The following is a 22376-nucleotide window of genomic DNA, read 5'->3' on the forward strand; positions in this document are numbered from 1 at the left end:
GCATTTAATGTATTTTTCCTCCATATTTTCCCGTAGTAGCAATTTCAAAAAATTTCATGTGAATTGGGCGGGGTCTAAAATTGTCCAAATGATGTGAAATTAGGCATCTGACCTTACTTTGACATTTGTCACAATATGAGAGGGGGGGCTTTTGAGAGTTCGAAAAAAAAATTTTTTTGCTATGCCCTAATACCCGATTTTTTAAACATTGTTTTAGTTTGCATTTTGGGGGGATCTACAACCTTTACTAGGTCATTTTAAAAGTACAAAAACACTATAGCACCGTGAAACTGTCTAAACATTTCACATCAAATGAGTGAAATAACTGGTAGTTTTACATTTTATTGACTACAATGAATCTTACAACCAAATAAAAGGAATAACTCAATCCTCAAAAGCTGTAGTCCTGTCTGGTATAACTCGGATACATACGGATTCTGCAGCTACGCACTGATTAACAAAATTGAGAACAGTTCAACACGTTTTGATTATGTCTCAAATTCATTCTGTGTCAAGTAACACCGTGGCGGTTGATGTTAAGTATTGCCGTAACCGTTCATCTGTTCGTGGCGTTCACCCGATCAAAATGAAATAAAAGATAATAACACAATAAAATTTTCGTAACAAATTGTGTTATAAATTTGGTCTCGTTAGTAGTTAAAATAACAGAAAATTATAACAAGTTACAACGCGAGATATATTTTTGAAATCTTTTTGTTATGTGTTTCTGATCGGGTCAAGCACCATACTGGCACCAGTGATGCTATTCTCGTTCGTTGGCGCGTAGAAGCCTTCCTCGTTCGCGCGAAATATCGAGAACACTCCTAGTAGTCCATGCTCTTCGTGCATTCACACTCGACTGTGCTCTTCAACGCGTTTCTCACATGCGAGATAACACGCCACACGAGCATTCGCGAGAAAAGCTTCCTGGAATTGCGCTACATACTAGATGAAAGCTTGCAAGAAAGCTTGGGTTTCTCGCGACCATTCTCGCTCGCGGTTTTGCTTCACCCGGGCGCGAACGATGAAGAACGCTAGGCATGCTACTCGTACATGCCCGCGAACGAACGGGCTTGCACAGTGGGACGAGCCTGGACTTATGTCCATATATGAAGGTTATGCGATATTCTCACTAGTATTTTTCTCGTATCAGCTGAGCCATCAGAGATATTTTCGCGAGATTTTGGGTGATTTGAAATGGTGCAAAATGAATTTTCGACAGCTCTTTGAAGGGCATAACTCAAGTGTTTTTGCATTATTTGACCATAGGAACTATATACGGTTATTCTCGTTTTTCAAAGAAATGGTTGATTTCATGAATTGCATTACTTCACCAAAATTATCCGTGTGATAAAATGACATCGTAAAATCGCCAAAAATAAGTCACTAGTTGGTTTAGTTAGTGTTTAGATAACTGTTTGTCACGAATTTTTATTGAATTCGAACTTCTAAAGCGATAACAACAACGACGCCCGTGAATGCCCGCGATCACATTATGCTCATTCGAAAGCTTTTCATTTTCTCTTTAAAATGAGCCTATGCTAGTTTTGCGAAAACTTGCGATAAGCAGTCAAAATTTGAAAAAAAAACTGTGAATGGAGACGCATTGTTATTACTGATATTTAATTTGAATATAATAATAACTTTATGACTAGAATAATGACACTAATTTATGCACAACTTTCAAATAGCATTTAGAGCATGATCTACAAGGGTTTTACTAGTGATCAAGAGTAAGGAGCCGAGTGGAAAGTATGGTTTTGAAGTGGTAAAGGAATTAAGAATGTTTAAAATTCAGTAAATATTTTCAACCATCTGAAATGTGTCATAAAATTTTTCATGAACTATTTTTGCTAACTTACGCAATAACTGTCAAATTGAGTGAACACAGTTGAGTTCTAGTCATTTGGTGAGACTATTTTTTCCGAGTTTTCATAGCACTGATATAGCTTAAGGGTATGCGATATTATCCAAATAAAATAAAACCATGTTTAAATGAACCATATACGCGAAAAAAGGAATTTGGATTTATTTTAATTTAAGGTATGAAATAATCAATCTAAGCAACTTAAAACACACCTGCGAAAGCAAAATCGTTAACCATCTTGTTGATTAGTGAATGTAAATCAATATTCCACTAAGACGCTCAAAATGTTTTTCTTGAAAATGAAAAAAAAATGTAGTTTTCATACCAAGTAACCCAATAATGAATTAAACGTTCCAAAATTAGACAATCACATCTTATTTGATCCTTAAAAATAATATAGTCATTTCCAAAGCCCCATAATGAGATGTCAATCAATTCGTTTCAATACGGAAAATAAATTTCAAAATCACAATTGAAAGAAATCTTTATAAAGGGCAAAATATTTACTTTTGAGCCACTTTAATAAGTAGTAAAGTTAATTTCTATTTTCTATAACCAACATAGGAATTCAGCGCACAAAAATGTCTTTAAATAAAATTTGAACCTTCACAACAAAATAATTATTTTTGAGCCACCCTAATGTATAATGAATTTTTTTTGCAAATGTTAATATCAAAAACGATTTAGCACACGAAAATTAATATACACAAATTTTAAGAACGATTTAGAAAAAAAATATTTTTGAGAAAATAAATAGTAAATGTTCATTTTTTAAATTTTTTAATAAAAAACGAATTCAGCGTACCAAAATTACATAAAAACGTCCCATATGAACCGATACGGAAAAGTTTGGACTTTAGTCCACCTTTTGTTCTAAGTCGTGCCACTGTGGCTTGGTATGCTTCTCGCTCGTTTCGCAACACTGACTGGCACAGGAACGGTGACAAAGATGTCGCAATTAAGATTTAGGAAATCAATTTCATTTGAGATTTGAAAGAACTTCCACTCAGATGTTCTCGAAGATGTTTGAGTGATGAAAAAACGACAAGCTCGACCAATAACTTATTAGTCTTCATCATTGTTAAAATATAAGTCTGAAATTGTGAGTTTTTATTAGTGCTCAGAACAAGCTACGTACGGCTGTTCATCGCGAGCCAGCATTGTAAGCACACAGGATATCACATAATATCCTACTACTAAGCATAATTTAGTATGATCAAAATCAGCATAGTGTTCATCACTGTTTAAAAAAGTGGACAACCACCAGTACACACAGGTCCGGTGATGTGTGCAATCTCGAACTCGAATTGAACAAAAATTTAGCAGAAAATTTCCTCCGATAATTTCGACAAATATTACAACACAGTGCAAGAGACTAATTCGGGGAGCAACAATTTTCAATTGGAATAGTAAATCAGACAATTAAAACACTTTAAAGTACAGAAAACTTATAACAGTTGCAGTGCGTCTTACTCAGAGTGTCTGAATAAAAAACAGTACCGTGTATTTATGATTTCCTGAAACTCCACTGTGATTACATCATGGCTCCCCTAGAACCCCCAGAACCCCTAGAACCACCCATGATCACTTGTCTGTGTACACCACCTTCCTCCTTGATCCCCCCCTCCTCCCGTCTCACGTGCATACACGAAAGCAAGCGGAGAAGCAGAATCCTTTTGTCTCGTGCCACGAAGGCAGACGGAATGTCGCATTTTCAGAATTCTTCCTTCTTGAAAGAGCTGGTAATTTTGTTCGCCTTCGCGCTTGCTTGGAGAAATGATGATTAAACTGAGTCCTATACTATGACTAGGCTAGGCTAGGATGGGAAAACTGTCGGTGGTGTGGCTTGTGCGGCGTGTTGCTACTTACGACAGAATGAAAGTCAAGCAGAGAGCGACAACAGCTGCTGGAAATGAAACGAAGTGTAGTGTGCACATGGTACCCCACTTTTTTCCTTTCTTCTTTCTGCTACGACAAAGAATCAGAACGATCCTGAATGCGAGCAGGAAGTGCACGTGGGAAGTACCAGAAGATATGAATTTGCGAAATTGTACAGCGTTTTGCTCAAATGAGTATGTGGCAGTCATTCAGGCTGATAATAGTGAACTTCCGGAGTGAAAGCGGACACTTATTTTATGGGCTATGGAGCTTTTAATAAAAAAAAATATCTCCACTGTGAATGTTTGAATCACGACACAATAATAAAAAGAAAGAAACATATCCCAAGGTCCGACATTTTATGTTCTTCAATTTTGTCAAAAGATAGCAATCTTGCAGCTAAATTAAATTTATATCTTGTTCATTTCGTTCAATTCGTGGTTCAGTTTTCCGCATCAGATTTGCTACGCTTTTTTATAACAGGACGACATAGCATCAATTTATCTTCTACTACTCTCTGTTCTGTACTATGGGGTATATTTCTTCGCCGAGGCTCCAAGAAACTCTTCAAGAAACTTCTCTGCCGGGAAAGAGTGAAATAATTCTTGTTCATTCTAGTCATGCACCGAAGACCGTGAGTAGGAAGTTATGCGTTCATTTAGAGGTGACGGGATTCGCATCTAATGAGAGTCTGGATTGACCTCGTGCTTGTGGTTGCTATTAGCGTGAGCCAAATTTCGAATGAGCCACATCAAGTAGAGTTAATTGTATTTTGGTTTTGCTGATGAGAATTTACTGCGAATGTTGATGGGTTGGGAGAAGTACGTAATTAATTATTTATTCACGTATGTGTTCAAATCCGTGGGTTTTTGGACAGGAATTTCGATCCCAGATAAAACATTAAATCGGAGGAACATTCCAAAATACAGTTTCAGCTATAACTTTACCATAATAAAATCTAGCTTCCAACAAAACATAATATTAAATGAGCACATTCCTGCCGCTTTCCAGAAAAGGTACTAAAAAAACTCATTTGCGCTGAAAATTTCAATCTTTCCACCGGGGAATGTATTTTTATTTCGTTACAACGATTCAGTGCATCCACCACCATCAGCATCATGACGTCGAGAGAGAGAGAGAAAGAAAAAAAACCGCACAATACTTACATATGCTCAGATACTGCTGCGTGGTCGTCTCGAAGGTATCCCACGTGATGCCCCGGAAGCGAGTGCGCTCTTTCGCAGTCCCGTAGTCCGGATGCAGCAACGGTGCTTGATGGCCTGCCTCGTTCGGATCGCCGGTTTTGCAGAAGTTGCTGACGAAATTTAGCACGGCTTCGTTCACTCCCATATCCTGGCGGGAGTAGTTCTGCGGAAACGAGGGAACCCCTTGCACCAGCGGAAGACCGAGAATGTAGGGCAGATCCTCACCGCGGACGCTGCCCAGGCGCTGCGTGACAGTCAGGGTGACAAATGAAATCGTTGTGATTTGATGAAATTGTTCGAATGTGTCAAAAAATCTGTCTCCTACCTGCGGGTATTCGCTTTCCTTGCTCTGGTAGCCAAAGTGAAACATGTACGTTTTGGCACCTCGCCGGGCGTGCAGATAGGCCACCTTGATCAGTGGTGCCACCGTGTGACCGTCACTCAGCGCTTCCATCGTTGAATCCCTGTGGTGGAGAACGAACGAAAGAAAAAAAAAACACAATTGAAAAATGACAGCTTCAATAAATATCAATCAAACGCATTCGACAATTCAAATTAGCTGCCAGCTTTCCGGATTGACTGACTGACTGTCTGTCTGTGGATATTGATATTCATTCGGGCATGGTCTTGCAATCGAGAAATAAATCAGCGGAACCACTGAATTAAGTAGAAGAGAACCTGTCACGATACCCACGTCCTTGGTTCGTGTGGATGAAAAATCACACCCCCTTCTTATTTCACCACCCACACGAGACACAACCATCGACACCGAGTTGGAATCCGTCTCTCCGTTAGCTAGTTCTTCGAGACCATGAACACGGCCAGGCTGAAGTGACGAAAGATAATGATTCTCTCAGATAATCCCAATGACTAGCGCCATCACGGAGACAGATGAGTCCATTTTCTTGCCACACTGCTTTCGGGAGCAAACAGAATAAAAATTTACGAAATCATGCTAGAAAAATTTCCCGCTGCTGCTTTTGTTTCGCCTAGTCATCCTCTTGGTAACTCTCCCGGTTTTCTTCAATCTCAAAGCCCCATCATCGTTTTTTAGTCATTCTGTCACAATATGCCTCAGACAACGGGCAACAAAAACAAAAACTTTATCAATTTTCCTTACGACTAGTCCCACCGATCGAGGGTAAGTCGACTAAAGGAAAAATCACACAAATAGCCCCCCCCCCTCCTGTCAACGGTGCAGATTGTCACCGGCTGCGAAGGGCAGCATCGGTCCACTGTCCTAGAGAACTAGTGCTGCTTGGCCGTTCCATTGTAACCTCGATGTGATGGGAAAATGACAGCAAGTTTCTTTGGTCGCATCACAGTTTTACGTTTGCCGTTTCTCGTCTTTATAGTCGACATCGTCGTTGCCGTGGTCGTTGGGACAATCAAAAACTTGCCGGTTTCTGTCCTTTCGCTAAAGACCAGTTTCCTTCCAACCAGTCAGTGTGAATGGGGCTAAAACTCATTGCTTGGCTTTTGTCTGCTCATTTTCGTCGCTTGCTTTTATTGCGATGTATTTTCCTTTTTCTTGCTGTGATTTGTTTTTGGTGATGGGATGTTTAATCGGCTGATGGGGTGGGTTGCAGGGTGTGACAAGTGTGTTTTAGTTGTTTGTCTGGTTTCTTGGATTAGGTTAATGATAAATCCAATCATTTTGTGGTGTTTACTAAAGCGCAAATGGCATGTATTAGATTGAAGGCTATTTATTTTGATTGAACTCCGTTATCAATATTGTGAGAACGCTCCCACATCAAACTATACAAAGAGAGATAGAATTTTTATAGTTTATCCATTTCGCGATCTTCACGTTTACGAATGAACAGAACTGGATAATATTTTTTTTTATCATATTTAAAAGAATGTTTGTTTATAATTAATTGGAAATGTTGTATAGCGATCGCGTGTATCATCGCGAAAGTCTCTAGCGTTTGTATGTCAACGTGTATAATCGCGTGTGCTTACGTGTATGTAACTTCACTTGTATAAATTTTATGACCGTGTGTCTTTACGCATTTTTGCATGTGTTCTTGGATGATCGCGCGCGGATCGTGAATCTGATATTTAAGGGAAGGTAAGGATTTCTGCGTAGAAGAAAACATTTTTTTGCGATTTTTTTTAGAAATTTGGATGAAGCGAATTGATTGAAACTTTTGTATATTGAGGCATCCACGAAGATCCGCCCGAAAATATTTAAAATCGTGGTCGACCATCTTAGATTCCTATGAAACTTTACACGTTTCACCGGCACTAAACATTTTCCACAATCAGTAAGATTATTTTGACTTAACCCTCCGATACTCGCGCGAGTGCCGGAGGGTTAGTAGCTGACATTTCTAAGTGCATTAATTTCAAAAAAAAAAATTGTTCGATTACTGTATCTTATACAGCAAACATTTTTGAGAATGAGTTGTACGGAATGAACATTTCTAGATGAAAAAAAATTTGTTTCGTTTTTCACAAAAACAAAAATTTGTCGTTTTTCATAAAAACAAAAACCCATTTTTTCTAATGTTTTAAATTTTCAAATAATATTATTAAATTTTTTAATTTAAAATATCTCAAGAACTACTACCTTTCAGAATTTTTTTGTTTTGAACATTATGATTTAAAATGGCGCTTTGGATCGTATTCAATAAGAAAATTGTATTTTTGACTGTAAAAAGTATGAACTATGAAAATATGTCAAAAGTTGTTAGGAAAACTTTTTCTTGAAAGCTGATCTTTGATCCAAATACACTGCAATTTTTTCTTTTACGTATTTTAAACGATGCACATTAAATTTTTAAGATGGGGTAACTCGAATAACTTTTAAAAAGGGCATATTCACACGATTTAACAGTATTTGTTGGTACAAAATTTCAAATATCTCGAAAACTATCGCCTTTTAAAAGATTTTTGTTAAATTCATTTTGATATAAAATGATACTTAGAATTATATTTTGTAATAAAATTACAGTTTTGTACGCCAATTAGTATAAAATTTAAAAACATGCATAAAGTTATTGTTGGTAAACCTCTTTTACCGATGAGTTCTCCAGCATGCAATTGGATTCACAATGTTTCTTTTCTCCTTAGATTTTTGTTGACAAAATATAAAAATTTGAAAAAATGTTTTTTTTACAATTAAAATTTTTAACACAAACTTTTGGTTTTGTGAAAAATTACAATCTTTTTTCAGTGTATATTTTTTGTTCAGAAATATTTATCCCCTCATTCTCAGATACAGTATAAACATAAAAAATACAGTAATCGAACAATTTTTTTTTAATTAATGCACGTATAAATGACTACGCCCTTTTTTAAACCGAGCACAACTTCAAAGTATCGATCGAATCGACGATGGTCAAATTTTGTGGTCGACCAGTTTCACATGTAATCCCTGTTATAATGGGGTGTACCCCATTAGGCATAAATACGTTAGGCATAAAGACGTTAGGCATAATGGACGTTAGGCATCCTTTAAGGAAATAACTTCTTGGTGGTGACAGCATTGGGTGGTAAGAGCGCAAATGTTTGAAATTTTTTGAATTACTCTAGAAGCTGATAAAACTCGATCAACATTTTATTTTATTGTATATACCTCAAGAAATCTTCACTCAAATAAAAGATGCAGAACGAATGAACATCGAATGAACGAATGAACAAATTGCACATCTCTAACATAGGCTAAATACTCTTGTTTAAAACCAGTCTATTTTGTATTAAGGTATGAATAAAGCATATCAACGCCTACATGTCCATGTTGTTTGTAATCAACAACGTTTTTAAACTGCTAAAACTTTTGATTTAGGCAGACTTTATTCACAAAAACAAGGAAATGCAGTAACTGTGACTATTAGAACTTAGAACTGAAGTTATTGCTATTAGTCTGATACAGCTCTGCTGGAGCAGTACCACCAGAAATTTTGACAGTTGGCGTTGATAAATGAAAGTTTGATGTCTTCTATGAGGAGTTTTTCGGCTAATCAGTCATAAATTAGACAGCGAAAACAACAATATTGCTATTGGAAGTAAAAGCAATATTGTTGTTTTCGCTGTCTAATTTATGACTGATTAGCCGAAAAACTCCTCATAATAGAAGCTCGACAGTCAAGAAGACATTCATAGTTTGATGTCTTCATTATTTTCCATTATTCTTGAAAACTGATAAAGCGTATCCTCGACTATCTTTTCCTAGCATATAGAAAACTGAAAATTTTCTAGGAGAATTGTGTTAAGCACCGGAAGGTAAATATTGAGCAGCCCTGCGAAAGAAGCATCTTTCAAAGCGCATTTTTCGTGTTTCTTGAACCCTATGACCGCTAGAAAAAAGTTGGGCATGTAAGGATTAACTTAGGTTAGTTCTTCATGCATGCAAGGTGTAATTGTCCAAGAAGAAAATATATAACCTACAAGAACAGCTCATGATAGAAAGAATGATGCGTTTTATTAATCATTCAACGATTATACGAATATTGCTGGTTCTATATTGATTTTCTCCCATATTCTTAAGCACAGTGACTGTATTCTCGAGGCCATCACAAATAGACCTACGGAAACTCTTTGATGTTAGAGAGAGTTTATTCCTGTACTGTCATGAGTTATTGAAACGAAAAAGGTATCGTTACAAAACGTAGAATCCGTAGCCTAATGTGGATCCTGTACATAACACTGCCAGTTTCCATTGGATCCCAAACTTAATGTCTGTTCATTATTTTTCCCCATTTTTTGTTAATAACTTATTGAGTGAATTTGTTAAATGTTGTAAAGGCATTTAATTAGCAAGGTACTGGAAGGTGAAGTATATTTTTTTAATATTAAGAGCTATAGTAATCAAGGGAGAGCAAGGAGTTGAAGGAAGAAAGTTTAGAAAAGCGTGAAAAGGGTCATATGAGCAAGCTTAGAGTTTCCCGGCGACTTAACCCTTTGTCTGCTACCGCAGGAGTCAGGATCTATTAGCATTAGAAATGCGAATCACCTGAGTCTGCGGCATGTCCGGACGAGCGTAAAGTAACTTCGTATTTCAAGCTGTCGGAACCGATCTTCAACTCCATGCTCTCCCTTGAGTACTATGGCTCTTAATATTGAAAAATACACTTCACCTTCCAGTCTCTTAACAATTAAATGCCGTTGCAACAGTGTGTTCATTATATTGCCTTTTTTTAAATATTTGGATGCAACTGTATTGGTAATACATCAAAAAGGCTAAAAATTTGCCTGTATCCAAACTGAAGGGATATTTTCTTCATCTCGTCTACAGAAAAATAGAAAAATAACCTCTACACTTGTAAGGGTTAAATATCTCGCATGGTATTTTTCATTTTAGAGTCTCTCGCTAGAGTTAGGCAAAGGTATGGTATATCAAAGCGTCATTTTTTCCTAACCTAAAAAAACAACCAAAATCTCTAAAGGAAGCCTTGCGATTATTTTATATTTTTGTGAATTATGCCTATCGTCCATTATGCCTAACGTCCATTATGCCTAACGCACTTATGCCTAACGTATTTACGCCAAACGTCGCGCACCCGTTATAATGTATCATTACAATAAAATTTTGCAATTTTTCTGTGCAAAAATATCAACAAGCGACGCGGTGACGAAGCTTTTTTGTAGATCGTCTCTGAAAAAAACACGGTTTGCTGCCATTCAAAAACTACTTAATTCAAACTTTGCATACACATTCTATATATAAAATATCTAATCCCAACGTTGAGTTTTCGAAATAATTTTTCAATCAAGAGGATTTTTTATTAATTAAAAAATAGCTGTTTTTCACGACAAATTCCGATGTTTTTCGAATATTTCTAAGTTCTCGGAATTTCGTTTGTTTCGACACTAGATGCTGATGTTTCATGCTATTTTTAGACATATTCCGACATTTTTTTCAATTTGCAACATTTCATGTACTCCCTCCCCTCTTTGGATATATTCGAATATTATGAAATCAATATTCAAACGCCGCACCCCCTTAATGATGTCCGATTGAGCTAAAAATTTGCAGAGATTCATTTTTCGATGTAACAAGCATTTTTATAAGACTTTATGCGATAATTTAAGATTACCATTTTCATTGATATGTTCGATATTGAACACCCCTAGTTCTCCATACAAATTTTGGATTCAAACTGTGAAGCCCCGTTCCAATTTATTTTAATTCTTCACCAGGGGTTTCCTGGGACCCCAAATTTTGGCAATTTTTTCGCTCTGCTCAAAAAATTTTAAATCTTTTCGAATCCTTTTCGATCGAGAGCCATTGACAGGTCTCGTGCACGATTGCCAGGACACTGACAGATAAATGGTAAATAAACGGTATGGATAGCGAGGTTTTATTCCAGAGGGATTCAGCGTCTGCAACCAAAATCTCCAACTAACAACCGCCTTGCAATATGCGCAAATTCAGTTTAGTCCGCCCGTGCTTTAGGAATACCTACAGGAGCATGCTGTCAGTTTTATGCAGACCATTTGAAAATAACAAAATATGTTACAATAATGTATTATTGATTCATAAACCACTTATTGAGTAAGCTGAAAACACTATGTATCAAAGTGATTTAGTTGACAGTTAACAAACTGCTGAATTTTCATCAGCTAGAAGCTCCAGCAATCTGAGATTCTGGAAGCCCTGAGATTCAAATTCAATCCCCGAGTTAAAGGCCTTGATTGCAGCTTGACTATCGGAGCAGAAATTTATAACCTAGCCTGATAAACTCTGTTGCATGGCCAATTATACCCTGCACATAATCGCAAAGATTTCTACTTGGAAAACAGTACAATATCTATCTAGCGAGTGAGATTGTTCCAATCTCATTTCACGACAGTAGACACCAGAACCAGCACGTCCCTCGCTCAAAGAGCCGTCAATGTAACAGGCCATATGCGTTTGTTGTTGTCTTGCCATATATCTAAAAAACCACTTGAGAGGGAATCTTCAAATGGAATGTCCTGTGAGGAAAACTACATATGATTGTAGTATCGCCGAGAGTACAGATTTCTTCCCCTTATGTAACCATTTGTAACGACTGTCGTATATGACTGGTAGCAAGATCAACATGGGTACTGTTGTAAAGCCAGTAACCTGCCCGATCAGAAATACATAACTAAAATATTTCAAAACTATATCTCGCTTTGTTACTTGTTATAATTTTCTGCTATTTTAACTATCAACGAGACAAAATTGATAACACAATATGTTACAAAAATTGCATTCTGTAATAAACTTGTTATTTCAGTCTGATCGGGTGTAGTCGGTATGCACATGCCAGTGGTTCTTGTTTGAGGTTTATGTGAAATTGTTAGATATTTCAGGAGGACCTCAAGGGAAGCAGTCGGAGTTGTCCTGAAAACACCAGTCAACTACATGGGCGCCATTCTTTGCAGATGGTTTATTTCTGACTGGACCATCAACACTTCACATCACACAAGGCACCCGTTTGACAATATTGGACGTACAAATATCATGTAAATCCAATAAATGTATTTGGGTTCGAGACCCCGTGTCTTTCCGAAAGCTTCTCTGCAATGCCCGAAGGCCATACACGCTTTGTCTTTGTCTCTGAACTCAATGTCAGTAGACCAGTTCAGTTTGGAAGCCAATATAATTCCAACGTATTTGATCTGCACACAGTAGCTCAGAATCAAAGAACTGCAAGGGGCGAACCTCGGTTGTTTTTCGCTTCTTCGTGTAAAGAGCCCGTTGGTTGGAAATCCAAGCTCATTGAGCTTCCTCAATAAGTCGTCGGCAACTAAGTTACATAACAAAGGTCAGGACAGGACAGCCGCAAATACTCAACTTCTTTATCTCTGTATATCTCAGTGACGAGCAAAAAAAATGCGATTACAAAGCATTGCGTTCATCCAATGCCTAACACATGCAGATCCTCCATGACAGCGCGTCGTTTCCAGAATGTTAACAGGCCAAATTGATGCTCCCAATATCCTCTCACAAATGAATATTATTGTGTCCCAAGAAATCTTGGATCGCATACCTTTTTAAGACTCGAGTTATTTACCCATCAGGGCGATGTGTATTGTTTTAATAGTGTTTATGATCATTATGACTTTTCTGTGTCTTGTGATGATTATAAATACAGACTAAAAAGGTTGACTTACATTTTGCGATCATTTTTTGTTACATTTGTAATTTTTGGTTTTGTAATGCTGTGTACTATGTGATTATGCTTAATTGTAGTGTAAAACCATTGTAATCAGGTGTGAAAAACACGAAAAAATGGTATGGGGTAAAACCTATTTGAGGATGCATTCTGAAGTATATCCTAAAATAGGCTTGTCCCATCCAATAATGATTTATGTAGAACAACACAGGTCATATGAGAAAATAAAAATAAATAATTAAATAAAACAATAGAATAACAAAATAGACTGGAAGGACACATTGTCAAAAACGCCTTCAATATCTGGGAATACACCCAAGTGAGATTGCTTTAGCGAGAAGTCCTTTTCAATGTTGTAGGCCAAATTATGAAGTGATTGTGGTTTTTCCAAAACGATGTGCATTATTTGCAGTGGATATTCAACTAAGCTGACGTTGCTGATGTGATAATAGATTATCCGATCGAAAGCGTGTGGGTTAGTGACAACTACTACTTATTATAATTATGATGTTGCCCGTTTGGCATGAGAGCAAAAAATAATTCAAACATACACGGTGCATCGCAATTTATAACCTCTCGTTTTTGATTAAGCCACTTAGGTGTTTCCTATTGACGGCTCTGCCCGAAAAGCTGCTTCGTGAATGATAATGATACCTATTTTCAATAGACTTCTTTTGCTATGCTTTATTATATTATCACCAATATCTAAGTTAGGCTTTTCTGAATCGGCTAGTGCATAAATGATTGAAATCCATCTAGTAGTAGCAGAGTTACAAACGTGCAAATCTTAGTTGTATATTTTAGAATGGCACCTAACCCCAGAGAGTGAAGTAAGACATTTTTAATGTCAAAAAGAAATCTTTTTCCAGATGACAAGATGGTACCTCACGTTCGGACGGCTCAAATTTTAGATAGGATATTTTCACGAAGGGCACTATCCACTTTGAAAATGTTTATGGTGGAGATTTTTATCAAAAACCTATTACTTAGAAAATATTATTACGTTTTAAAATGCGATTTTTTTAAGCGGTGTGAGGGTGTCATATCTGTAAACTACGATTTTCACAGTTGATCATTAGACTGGTACAAATAGAGACGTTTCTTTTGGAATACTACTCGCTCCAAGTGTCAAAATGAGTTTTTTTCGAAACTATTACGAGTATCTAAATATTGCAACTATATATAAAGCCTATCTATATTGGATAGAATATTCACTTTGACGGCCAGATTCTAATTCATATAAGCATTAACAATTTCCCTAATCTAAATAGTACGTCAATCCAGTCCTTCAAACTAAATCTATCCTTCGTATGCAAAAAAGTATTCCGGTGAAATGCCCTACATCTAATCAGATTTAATTATATGAAGAATGTGAGAAAATCTCAATCTACTTCCGTAATTCTCCGACAAACAAATGATCCGACACCGACGCCCGGATGTCTGCCGGACTTTCTTCATTCACGGATCTTATTTCCGCTTTCGTCACGAACTGATTAGTTATCTCCATCAAACAAATCAACAATGAGTAACGGCACGTTTATTGTTTTCATTCAAGTTCTGCCGGACTGATCCGCATGCAAATTCCTCAATGCCTTTTCCCACGAAATTTCGCACTCGAGTGAAAGCGAAAGTCCAAATGTTAGAAGCGAAATAAGATTGGGAGTGCTCTGAACCATGACCGCCCACTGGGAGTATTTTTTTTGTTTCGTTTTCATTTGACTTCCCCACGTCTACCAGAAACGCAGTACCCGGAATCGGGTATCAGATGGCTCGAAACGGCTGCTCCAACCCGTGCGTCTTGAGATTTATGGAAGAGAAGAAAATAGCAACAAAATGACAAGGCAAATTTTCCAACAGTTCATAAATTTTTATGACCGACTTTTCTTTCCTCTTTCCGTCAGTCATATTTCGCTGTCTCGCATCAAGCAGTAACAGAGTTAGTTTAACATCCCACATCTTTCTGCTCTTGGAAAACCCCGCGAAAACAAAACAGAAAATCCTATCCTGCTCCTTATCTTAATAATTCAGGGTATCATCATCGATCAAATCTCACCCGAGGTGAACGGGAAAGTCTTTCCGTTCCACCGCAGGCGAACCACGTTTATCCCAAAAGAAAAGGAACATGTTCTTTCAATTTAGCACGGGAGAATGGTTTCAAAGCGACGGCCAAATCGCACCGGGACCCAACAGGAAAGGATAGGGTCAAAGTTTTGCGGTAATAAGGATCGGGATGTGTCAGGCGTCAGGATTATAGCTCGAAGAACCAAACAAGCACCGGTCGCTGCTACGTTCATCAATTAACTACTATCGTGTGGGTTTATTACATTATGACTCGGTGAGTCTGTAACCACATTGATTGGTTGGACAGATTTCACGTTGAGGGAGCACGAAAAAAATTTTAGCAACCGAATGTCTGGCGATTCAACGCATCAATTGGGTCACGTAATGCGAATTAGATTCAATTAGCAATAGTAAAATTGAAAGTTGCTAAAACTGTTGGACACATGTGGATAGAATCAAGAGTGTTCACGTAATCATAACCTATTCGATATTGATTGTACAGCCAGTGGATGAAACTTGTCCAAGAGGATACAGTTAGGAATAGAAGACCCGACGCTAGCCAACCAAAACGAATCTGATGTAAAGCAAGTAACTTTCGTCGATTTCTGTTGAATGCAATTGCTTGCAATTCAAAATCTTAACCCTCTTAATGTGGGTGTTCTTGAAGCAGTCAACTCCGTAATTCAACTTCAGACCCGACACGGTTACCACACCATCAATCTCCACTTCCCAGGTAGATACATAGACGCGAAACTTCAGTGTAGAATGATCGCAGCAAGCAATCTGATGGGCCCGATCGAGTTTATTCACTATAACACGCGTCTTGTTTGTTTCTGAACGTGTTAGAGAGTTTCTGGTAGCCGAAAGTTACCATCGTAGATGTTAGAATAGCATCAATTTCCGTTGTCTACTGACCGCTACCTTTCAAATAACTCCCATATTGGTGATTGTTTACAGTCTGGAAGTCGTCATCTTGGATTTCGAAATGGAGTTAATCATCAATTTTTGAGCTCTATTGACTGCTCTCTTTCAAATGACACGATCTTGATGATGGTTCTCTTTTTATGGTAACCGGAAGTCGCTATCTTGAATTTCAAAATGGTATTGATCACCAATTTCCGATGTTTACTGACCACCCCATTTCAAATGACACCTATGTTGGTTTTCACTGATTTGTGATAAATAATTTCTAAGATAAAAATGAAATATTTCTCCTCTCAGGGTAAAATCTTATTAAGTGAATTTTTAAACCACTCTTGCTCTCATCCTTTAATTTGTTATAGTGGCCTTCAATATTGCCCAATGTTTATCTGAGGAAAATTTGATGGATTCGGCCGTTGCACCATAATATCACATTTTTGCTGCTATTATGGTGCAGCTGATCCAAACGTTCCTGTACCATCATGGGGCTTAATGAAGAGTACAATGTTTTGAATCTTCAATTGGTCTTATTAGTCACAAAAATGCTGGTTTTTTGTAACAGGATCAAATTTCTTGCCAAATCCTGATTTTTTCACCTGGTCGTACAGTTTACGGGTTTGGATTCTGGCCGCTGTTTATTTTTTGAAGCATTGGTTGTGTTATTTATTTGTTGAAGCATTTTTCCGAGATGGACATCAACAGCTTTCAGGTTTCTTGGCAAATCGTAATCCGAGAAGCTGGCGGCAGCCATGATTTTCCGAGTGGCCTTTAACTGTAGTTGACGGCAAACGGCTGCACTCCGCCGCTTGAATTGCACTTGGCGGGTAATATGCGAATTCATTGTACCTTTTAATCAAACAACCCATAGTACTTTACCAGTTATCTTACCAATATGACACGTGGCCGTGATTATCCTTCTTCTTATTCTTATTCTTCTTCATATTCTAGTTATTTTCCGTTGGCCTATTTCCACTTCGAGATCAAATACTATCGACCCATCAACTCGTGGACCGGGCACCAACGGATTTGCTTTCTTTCTGAAGAAAAGCGTTACCACAAATTTTTTTCGCCTCAGAAAAATCTCAAACTGGTCTCGACTGGGATTGAACCCAGACTAATTGGGGTCAGTGGCAATCACGCTTACCACTCAACCACCTGCGGCGTAATGATATCCTTTACTGTATAAAGTAGTCGTCTCCAGTTCAGTCTGTCCATGGCTGTTTGTCGCCAGCCTCGCAAAGCATGACAACTCCTCAGGTCTACTTCAACTTGGTCGATCCATTTTTCGCTGTGCGAACGATGAGTGATTTTTCAAGTAACTGTTAAATTTATGGATATCATTCGGGGACACTTTTCATCGGTCTAATTTTGGCCATTATTTCGAGAACGACCGGAAACATTTTGTGAATAACGCCCTCACGTAAACACTAAATTATTGTCCGAAACTCGAACTGAAAACCCCAAGCAAAAGATCCTTCGAAAAGCCAATCCCATGCGTCCAGATCTACATATGAAAAACTCGAATCGGTAACCACACCGCCGATCTCAACTTTGTGGGTGGGCATGTAGACGCCGTAGGCCTTCATGAAATAGTTGTCACCAGTAATGCCAATTACTGGCATTAGACATGCTTAAATTGTAAATTCGAGAATATCTAGGTGTACTTTCGAGATATCTGCTACTTGGCGAAAGATCTTTGATCCGAAAGCACGGTATAGTCCAATGGAGTTCAACGTGTATGATTTTAAACTCGAAACCGGAGTTTTCGATAAAGAATCGTGTTCGATCGTGATAAATCGTCTGCTCAGTAAACCAATCTGCACTTATGGTATCTCGGAAAAATACTTCGTCCGATGATTATATTACAGACATATCTGCAGTGAACTTATACTAACAATTTCACCAAGCAGCAGTGTGCTGATCGTGCCACATATTGAGGGCTTTACCCGAAACTGGCTGGAAAATTTCAATTTTCTGCAGCGCTTGTAAAAGCACTTTAACAAAAGCACTGTTTAGAGCGACTTAGTGGAATGTTATATTATACACTTTAACCGTTGTCTTCCGTTTTAATTCCACTATGATGAACAAAATGCAAAATTGCACTTTTCTGTTACATAACATGATGTAACAGAAAAGTGCAATTTTGCATTTTGTTCATCATAGTGGAATTAAAACGGAAGACAACGGTTAAAGTGCTTGTAAAAGATTTTCTGAAAATTAGCTTCTGCATTTTTTAAATTATTGTTAGTTTCTACTTAAAACAGTGTTTCAAAAATCACTCCAATCAGCATACGTTGAAAAAACCAAAGTTTGACGAATCAATAAAACCCATGATTTCATCACTCGTGGTTTTTTTGGCTCCTGAGGAGTGAAAACCGCCAAGGAGTGAAAACAGGTTACTAGATTATAATTGCAGCATTAGCGGTTTATACAGTTTGAAAGCTCGATTACTCAATTTAGATTTTCAACTTATCAGGCATAAAAGCAAAACCTTGTTCGACAGACCTTGAAGGTTATCATTCGATGGCTAGCGTACTCGGCTATTACAGTAAATAATTAACATCTAATATAACAGCCACAATATATTTTGAAGTATATTTATTGTTGACTAATGAACAGAGTTATGTATGTAGGTTCAACGATGGAATAACGTTTCGACAATTAAAATAAGAGATAGGTATCACACTATAAAACATATCAATTCTACTCCCTCTTAGTATAATCTACCATATATACTGCTTTTGATCCCCGATTGCATCGAAGTAATAGAAGGTTGTCTAATTTTTCAGAACTCAATCTACATCTATGATCGTCAAGTACAATTTTTAATGCTGAGAAACACCTCTCAACCGACACCTGTGTACATGGTCGACTTAGAACTGTGCATGCTAAATCATAAAGATCCGGTTCTTCGTATTGCTGCCCATGCCACCAATTCAGAACATCAAGCTTCGAATGTTCTCTTGTCGTTCTAGCACCGAAGCTCATCAACTTAGATTTTACGTCAACTTCGTGTTTACCCAATCCAGACGCAACTTTGCACTCAGTTTCGATCATTTTTTCAAATTCGTCTTCATCAGGCTGCATCTCCTCCTCGACAATCGGTTCACTGACTTCAATATTCTAAAAGTTTTCAAAATATGTTCCTACAATAAGAATTCTTAAAATCGAGGAGCATAAGAGTTTAAAAAATTAGAAACATACAATTGCCATAGTCTTGTCAGCAGCTGATATGTATGGTGTGCTGTGAAAATTCCAGCGAGGATCCAAGTAAAGTGCAGCTTTGAAAGAAACATTTCCAAACAACGTTTGCTCTCGACTCTCGAGTTGGTTTAGTATAGTAGGGACCAGTGAATTAGTCTTCGAAATTTTCGTTAGTTTAAATTTGCATTCGCGGATTATTTTAAACATGTCACCCAAAACGAGTCTTACTTTTTGCAGTTCTATCGTTGCTTCATGCAAAGGTTTGAATGCTTCTAAGAATCGCGTTATGAAGTCCCATCGTATGTCTTGTAGACGAATTTTGGAATTATTGTTTCCCAATTTTCTAAAAAAAATTTCGTCATGTTTCAAAGAATGCAGCATCAAATACGTCGACCCTCATCTGGTGATAACATCCAAGCATGGCATTCGTACTCCAGCTTCTTTGAATATTATCCGGTACTCCATTCGCTTCATTAACTTGATAATTTCTCGAATTTTCGATAAATGTCCCGTTATTGAAGAACTCATACTGTCTTTTACAACTAGTTGAATTGTATGTGCACCACATCTACCATTTTGAATGCATGATTTACTATTTAGGTCAATCTCGTCATCTAAAATATTATCAAAAAAGTCATTTCCTTCATTTTCGTCGCTATTTTCAATATCTTCAAATCCTATTTCTTCATCCTCATATTTTCTATCTAACAATTGCTGATCATCAAAAGATTGTAATAACTCGCTTTCCTGCGCAATATTTAATTTTTCAATAGATTTTGTTATATTTCTTGCATTGTCTGTTGTAACTGCGTACACATGTGCCAGTGAAAGGTCATATTCATGCAAAACTCTTCTGATGTGCGCACATAAATTTTCAGACGTTTGTTTATCAAAAACTTCTGTCATTGTCAAAGTGTAGACCTTCACCGAGCTTTCTTCAATATACTGGACATTTATGCCAAGTATATGCCGGTTCATTCGAGTGGCCGAATCGATGTTTAACGAAAACATGCGATTTTTAAGCGACTGCGAAATAATATTCCTAGTTATATTTGCCACATCTTTCACAAACCTAGAATTTGTAGCCTAGGTGTGAATAAAAAACCCATAACTGTCGATTATATTTCTACGTACCTAGATGTATTCGATTCATTTACGGTTGCCCCCGCTAATTGTCCCACTACCTTGTGGAATGCTGCTGAATTGAATAACCTCAAAGGCGTGGAGTTGATCGTCACAAGTTCTATGAGCCCTTCCTTAAATTCATTCTCATCGATTATCACGGAAACTTTGACTCGCTTCTGGTCACGTGTTGCTGCGGCTTCTACGTCAGTTCTGCGTTTTCTATCTTCATCATTAATTCCTTTGAGTTTAATTCCTAGTTGATTGGCAATATTCGGATGGCTTCGAGCTATATGACGATTCAAATTAGATGTATCATCTCTAGATAGCACACCTGTTATGCACCCTTCCACTATACATTTGAACTTTTTGATTTCTTCAGTCCAGCAAAAATATTTTTTCACTGGATTTGAGGTGTGTTTTCCCATGACTCTAAAGTTTTAATCATAAATTTGTTAAAGAAATTTAATTGAGAACAAAGGACTTGCTTACATATATATACTCGCACTGCTTGGATAATTGAGGAATTGAACGCACGAATTTTGAAGAACTGTTAGCCTATGAAGTTTGAAATTTAATTCGGTCTATAAGCGGCGATATCACAAGAATCACAAACCGGAGCAACCACGAGGAGCCAAAACCAGGAGTGAAAACCTAAGAGTTAAAACCTACTTGGATTGCTTTGATTTTTTTACTCACGCCCAGAAACGTGCATAACAATGATTGGTCCCCATCGCTACTTTGCAAACAGGCTCCTTGGAGTGAAATGTGTGGTTTATTTGAAATTTAAGTCTTAAAAGAGGAGCTCCGAAATCTTAATTTGTTTTATAAAATTCGTCAGAATAAGTGTGCCAATCTATATACATAATAAAACATTACTGAAATAGAAATACAAAGGGGCGCGAAGCTGGGGTGGCATTTCGCAGCTCGATTCGATCAAAATTCTATTGAACTGACCTTGTTTCGCATTATGGATTTCGATCCGAGCTCGAAAGTTAATTTTCGTTCGAGTTCGCTCGAAAAAGTACTAGATTATCGAGAAGCTTTGGCATAATGGAACCAAACAATCGAACTCTAGTCGAACGTAATTGCTCGATTGTTTTATTGCTGTCGACTGTCGTTCGAGATTATGATTTGTATATTTATTTCATGTAATCCCTTAAATTGGTTGACAATCGAAATGCTTAGAGGATACAAAGTTACCAAAAAGATTAAAAAAGCTTCTACGTACTTTGAGCTACACAATTTTATATCTATTTTCACCACCAGGACATACTTTTTTGTAAAAAGTAGCACTAAATTGATACTATATTGATATAGTATCAATTTAGTTCATAGTGTTACTGAGGCTTGAATAAAAAGTACTACCAGCTAGGGATTCCGATGTTCAGGGCTTCATTTCAAACAGCGAGAATAATATATTTTGTGGTAAGAAATTCAAGAATACAGTTATATCAAACTAAAATAATGCCCTATCATTAAAAAGAGGTGGTGAGGATAAGTGACGTGAACAAATTATGAACATTTTTCGATCAATCTCTTCACCACAATCACTATTCTATTCTGTGAATTTTATGCTCATTAAAAAAAAACAAAACAAACTGCAATTTTGTTTACACTGAAAATAATTCTTAGGTGGAATGAAAATCATCATACAATGAACGAGTTCATTCATCTTTTGCTGTAAAAAGTATTTTCGTTAATTGTAAATAGTTGGTTTCGTTTATTTCACGAACTGGAAAAATTACGACTTGATGAATGAAAAGTTCTGTAATTTCACATTTTGTTTAATGCACGTCAGATTAAAACTAAAATTTTAATTCCCTCCAAAAAAAATTTCTTGCATCCTTAAGCTAAAAAGAATTGACATGTATTTTTAATTTTGGATGAATATGATATATTTATTTCATGTTGAGTTTTTGATTTTAAAAATTGATTCGTTTTATTGAATAACTGAGAACTCGGAAACTATTCATTGTATGGAGAAATATTATAAAATAATTAAATTAAATAATTAAATAATAA

General features: G+C 37.0%; 1 protein-coding gene across 5 annotated transcripts in view; it reads right to left on the bottom strand.

Annotated features, from left to right (window-relative positions):
- The window catches only part of LOC131688707 (neuroligin-1-like), a 757193-nt gene that overhangs the window by 138004 nt on the left and 596813 nt on the right, over positions 1-22376 (bottom strand). For 4 of the 5 annotated variants that reach the window (XM_058973158.1, XM_058973159.1, XM_058973156.1 and 1 more), the window contains one exon: positions 4912-5414. In XM_058973158.1, coding sequence (XP_058829141.1) covers positions 4912-5414 — 503 coding nt within the window. The remainder of the gene's footprint in view (positions 1-4911; positions 5415-22376) is intronic. The other variant, XM_058973160.1, reaches the window with a different exon arrangement.

This window comes from Topomyia yanbarensis, chromosome 3, assembly GCF_030247195.1.
Source record: "Topomyia yanbarensis strain Yona2022 chromosome 3, ASM3024719v1, whole genome shotgun sequence".
NCBI lineage: Eukaryota > Metazoa > Arthropoda > Insecta > Diptera > Culicidae > Topomyia > Topomyia yanbarensis.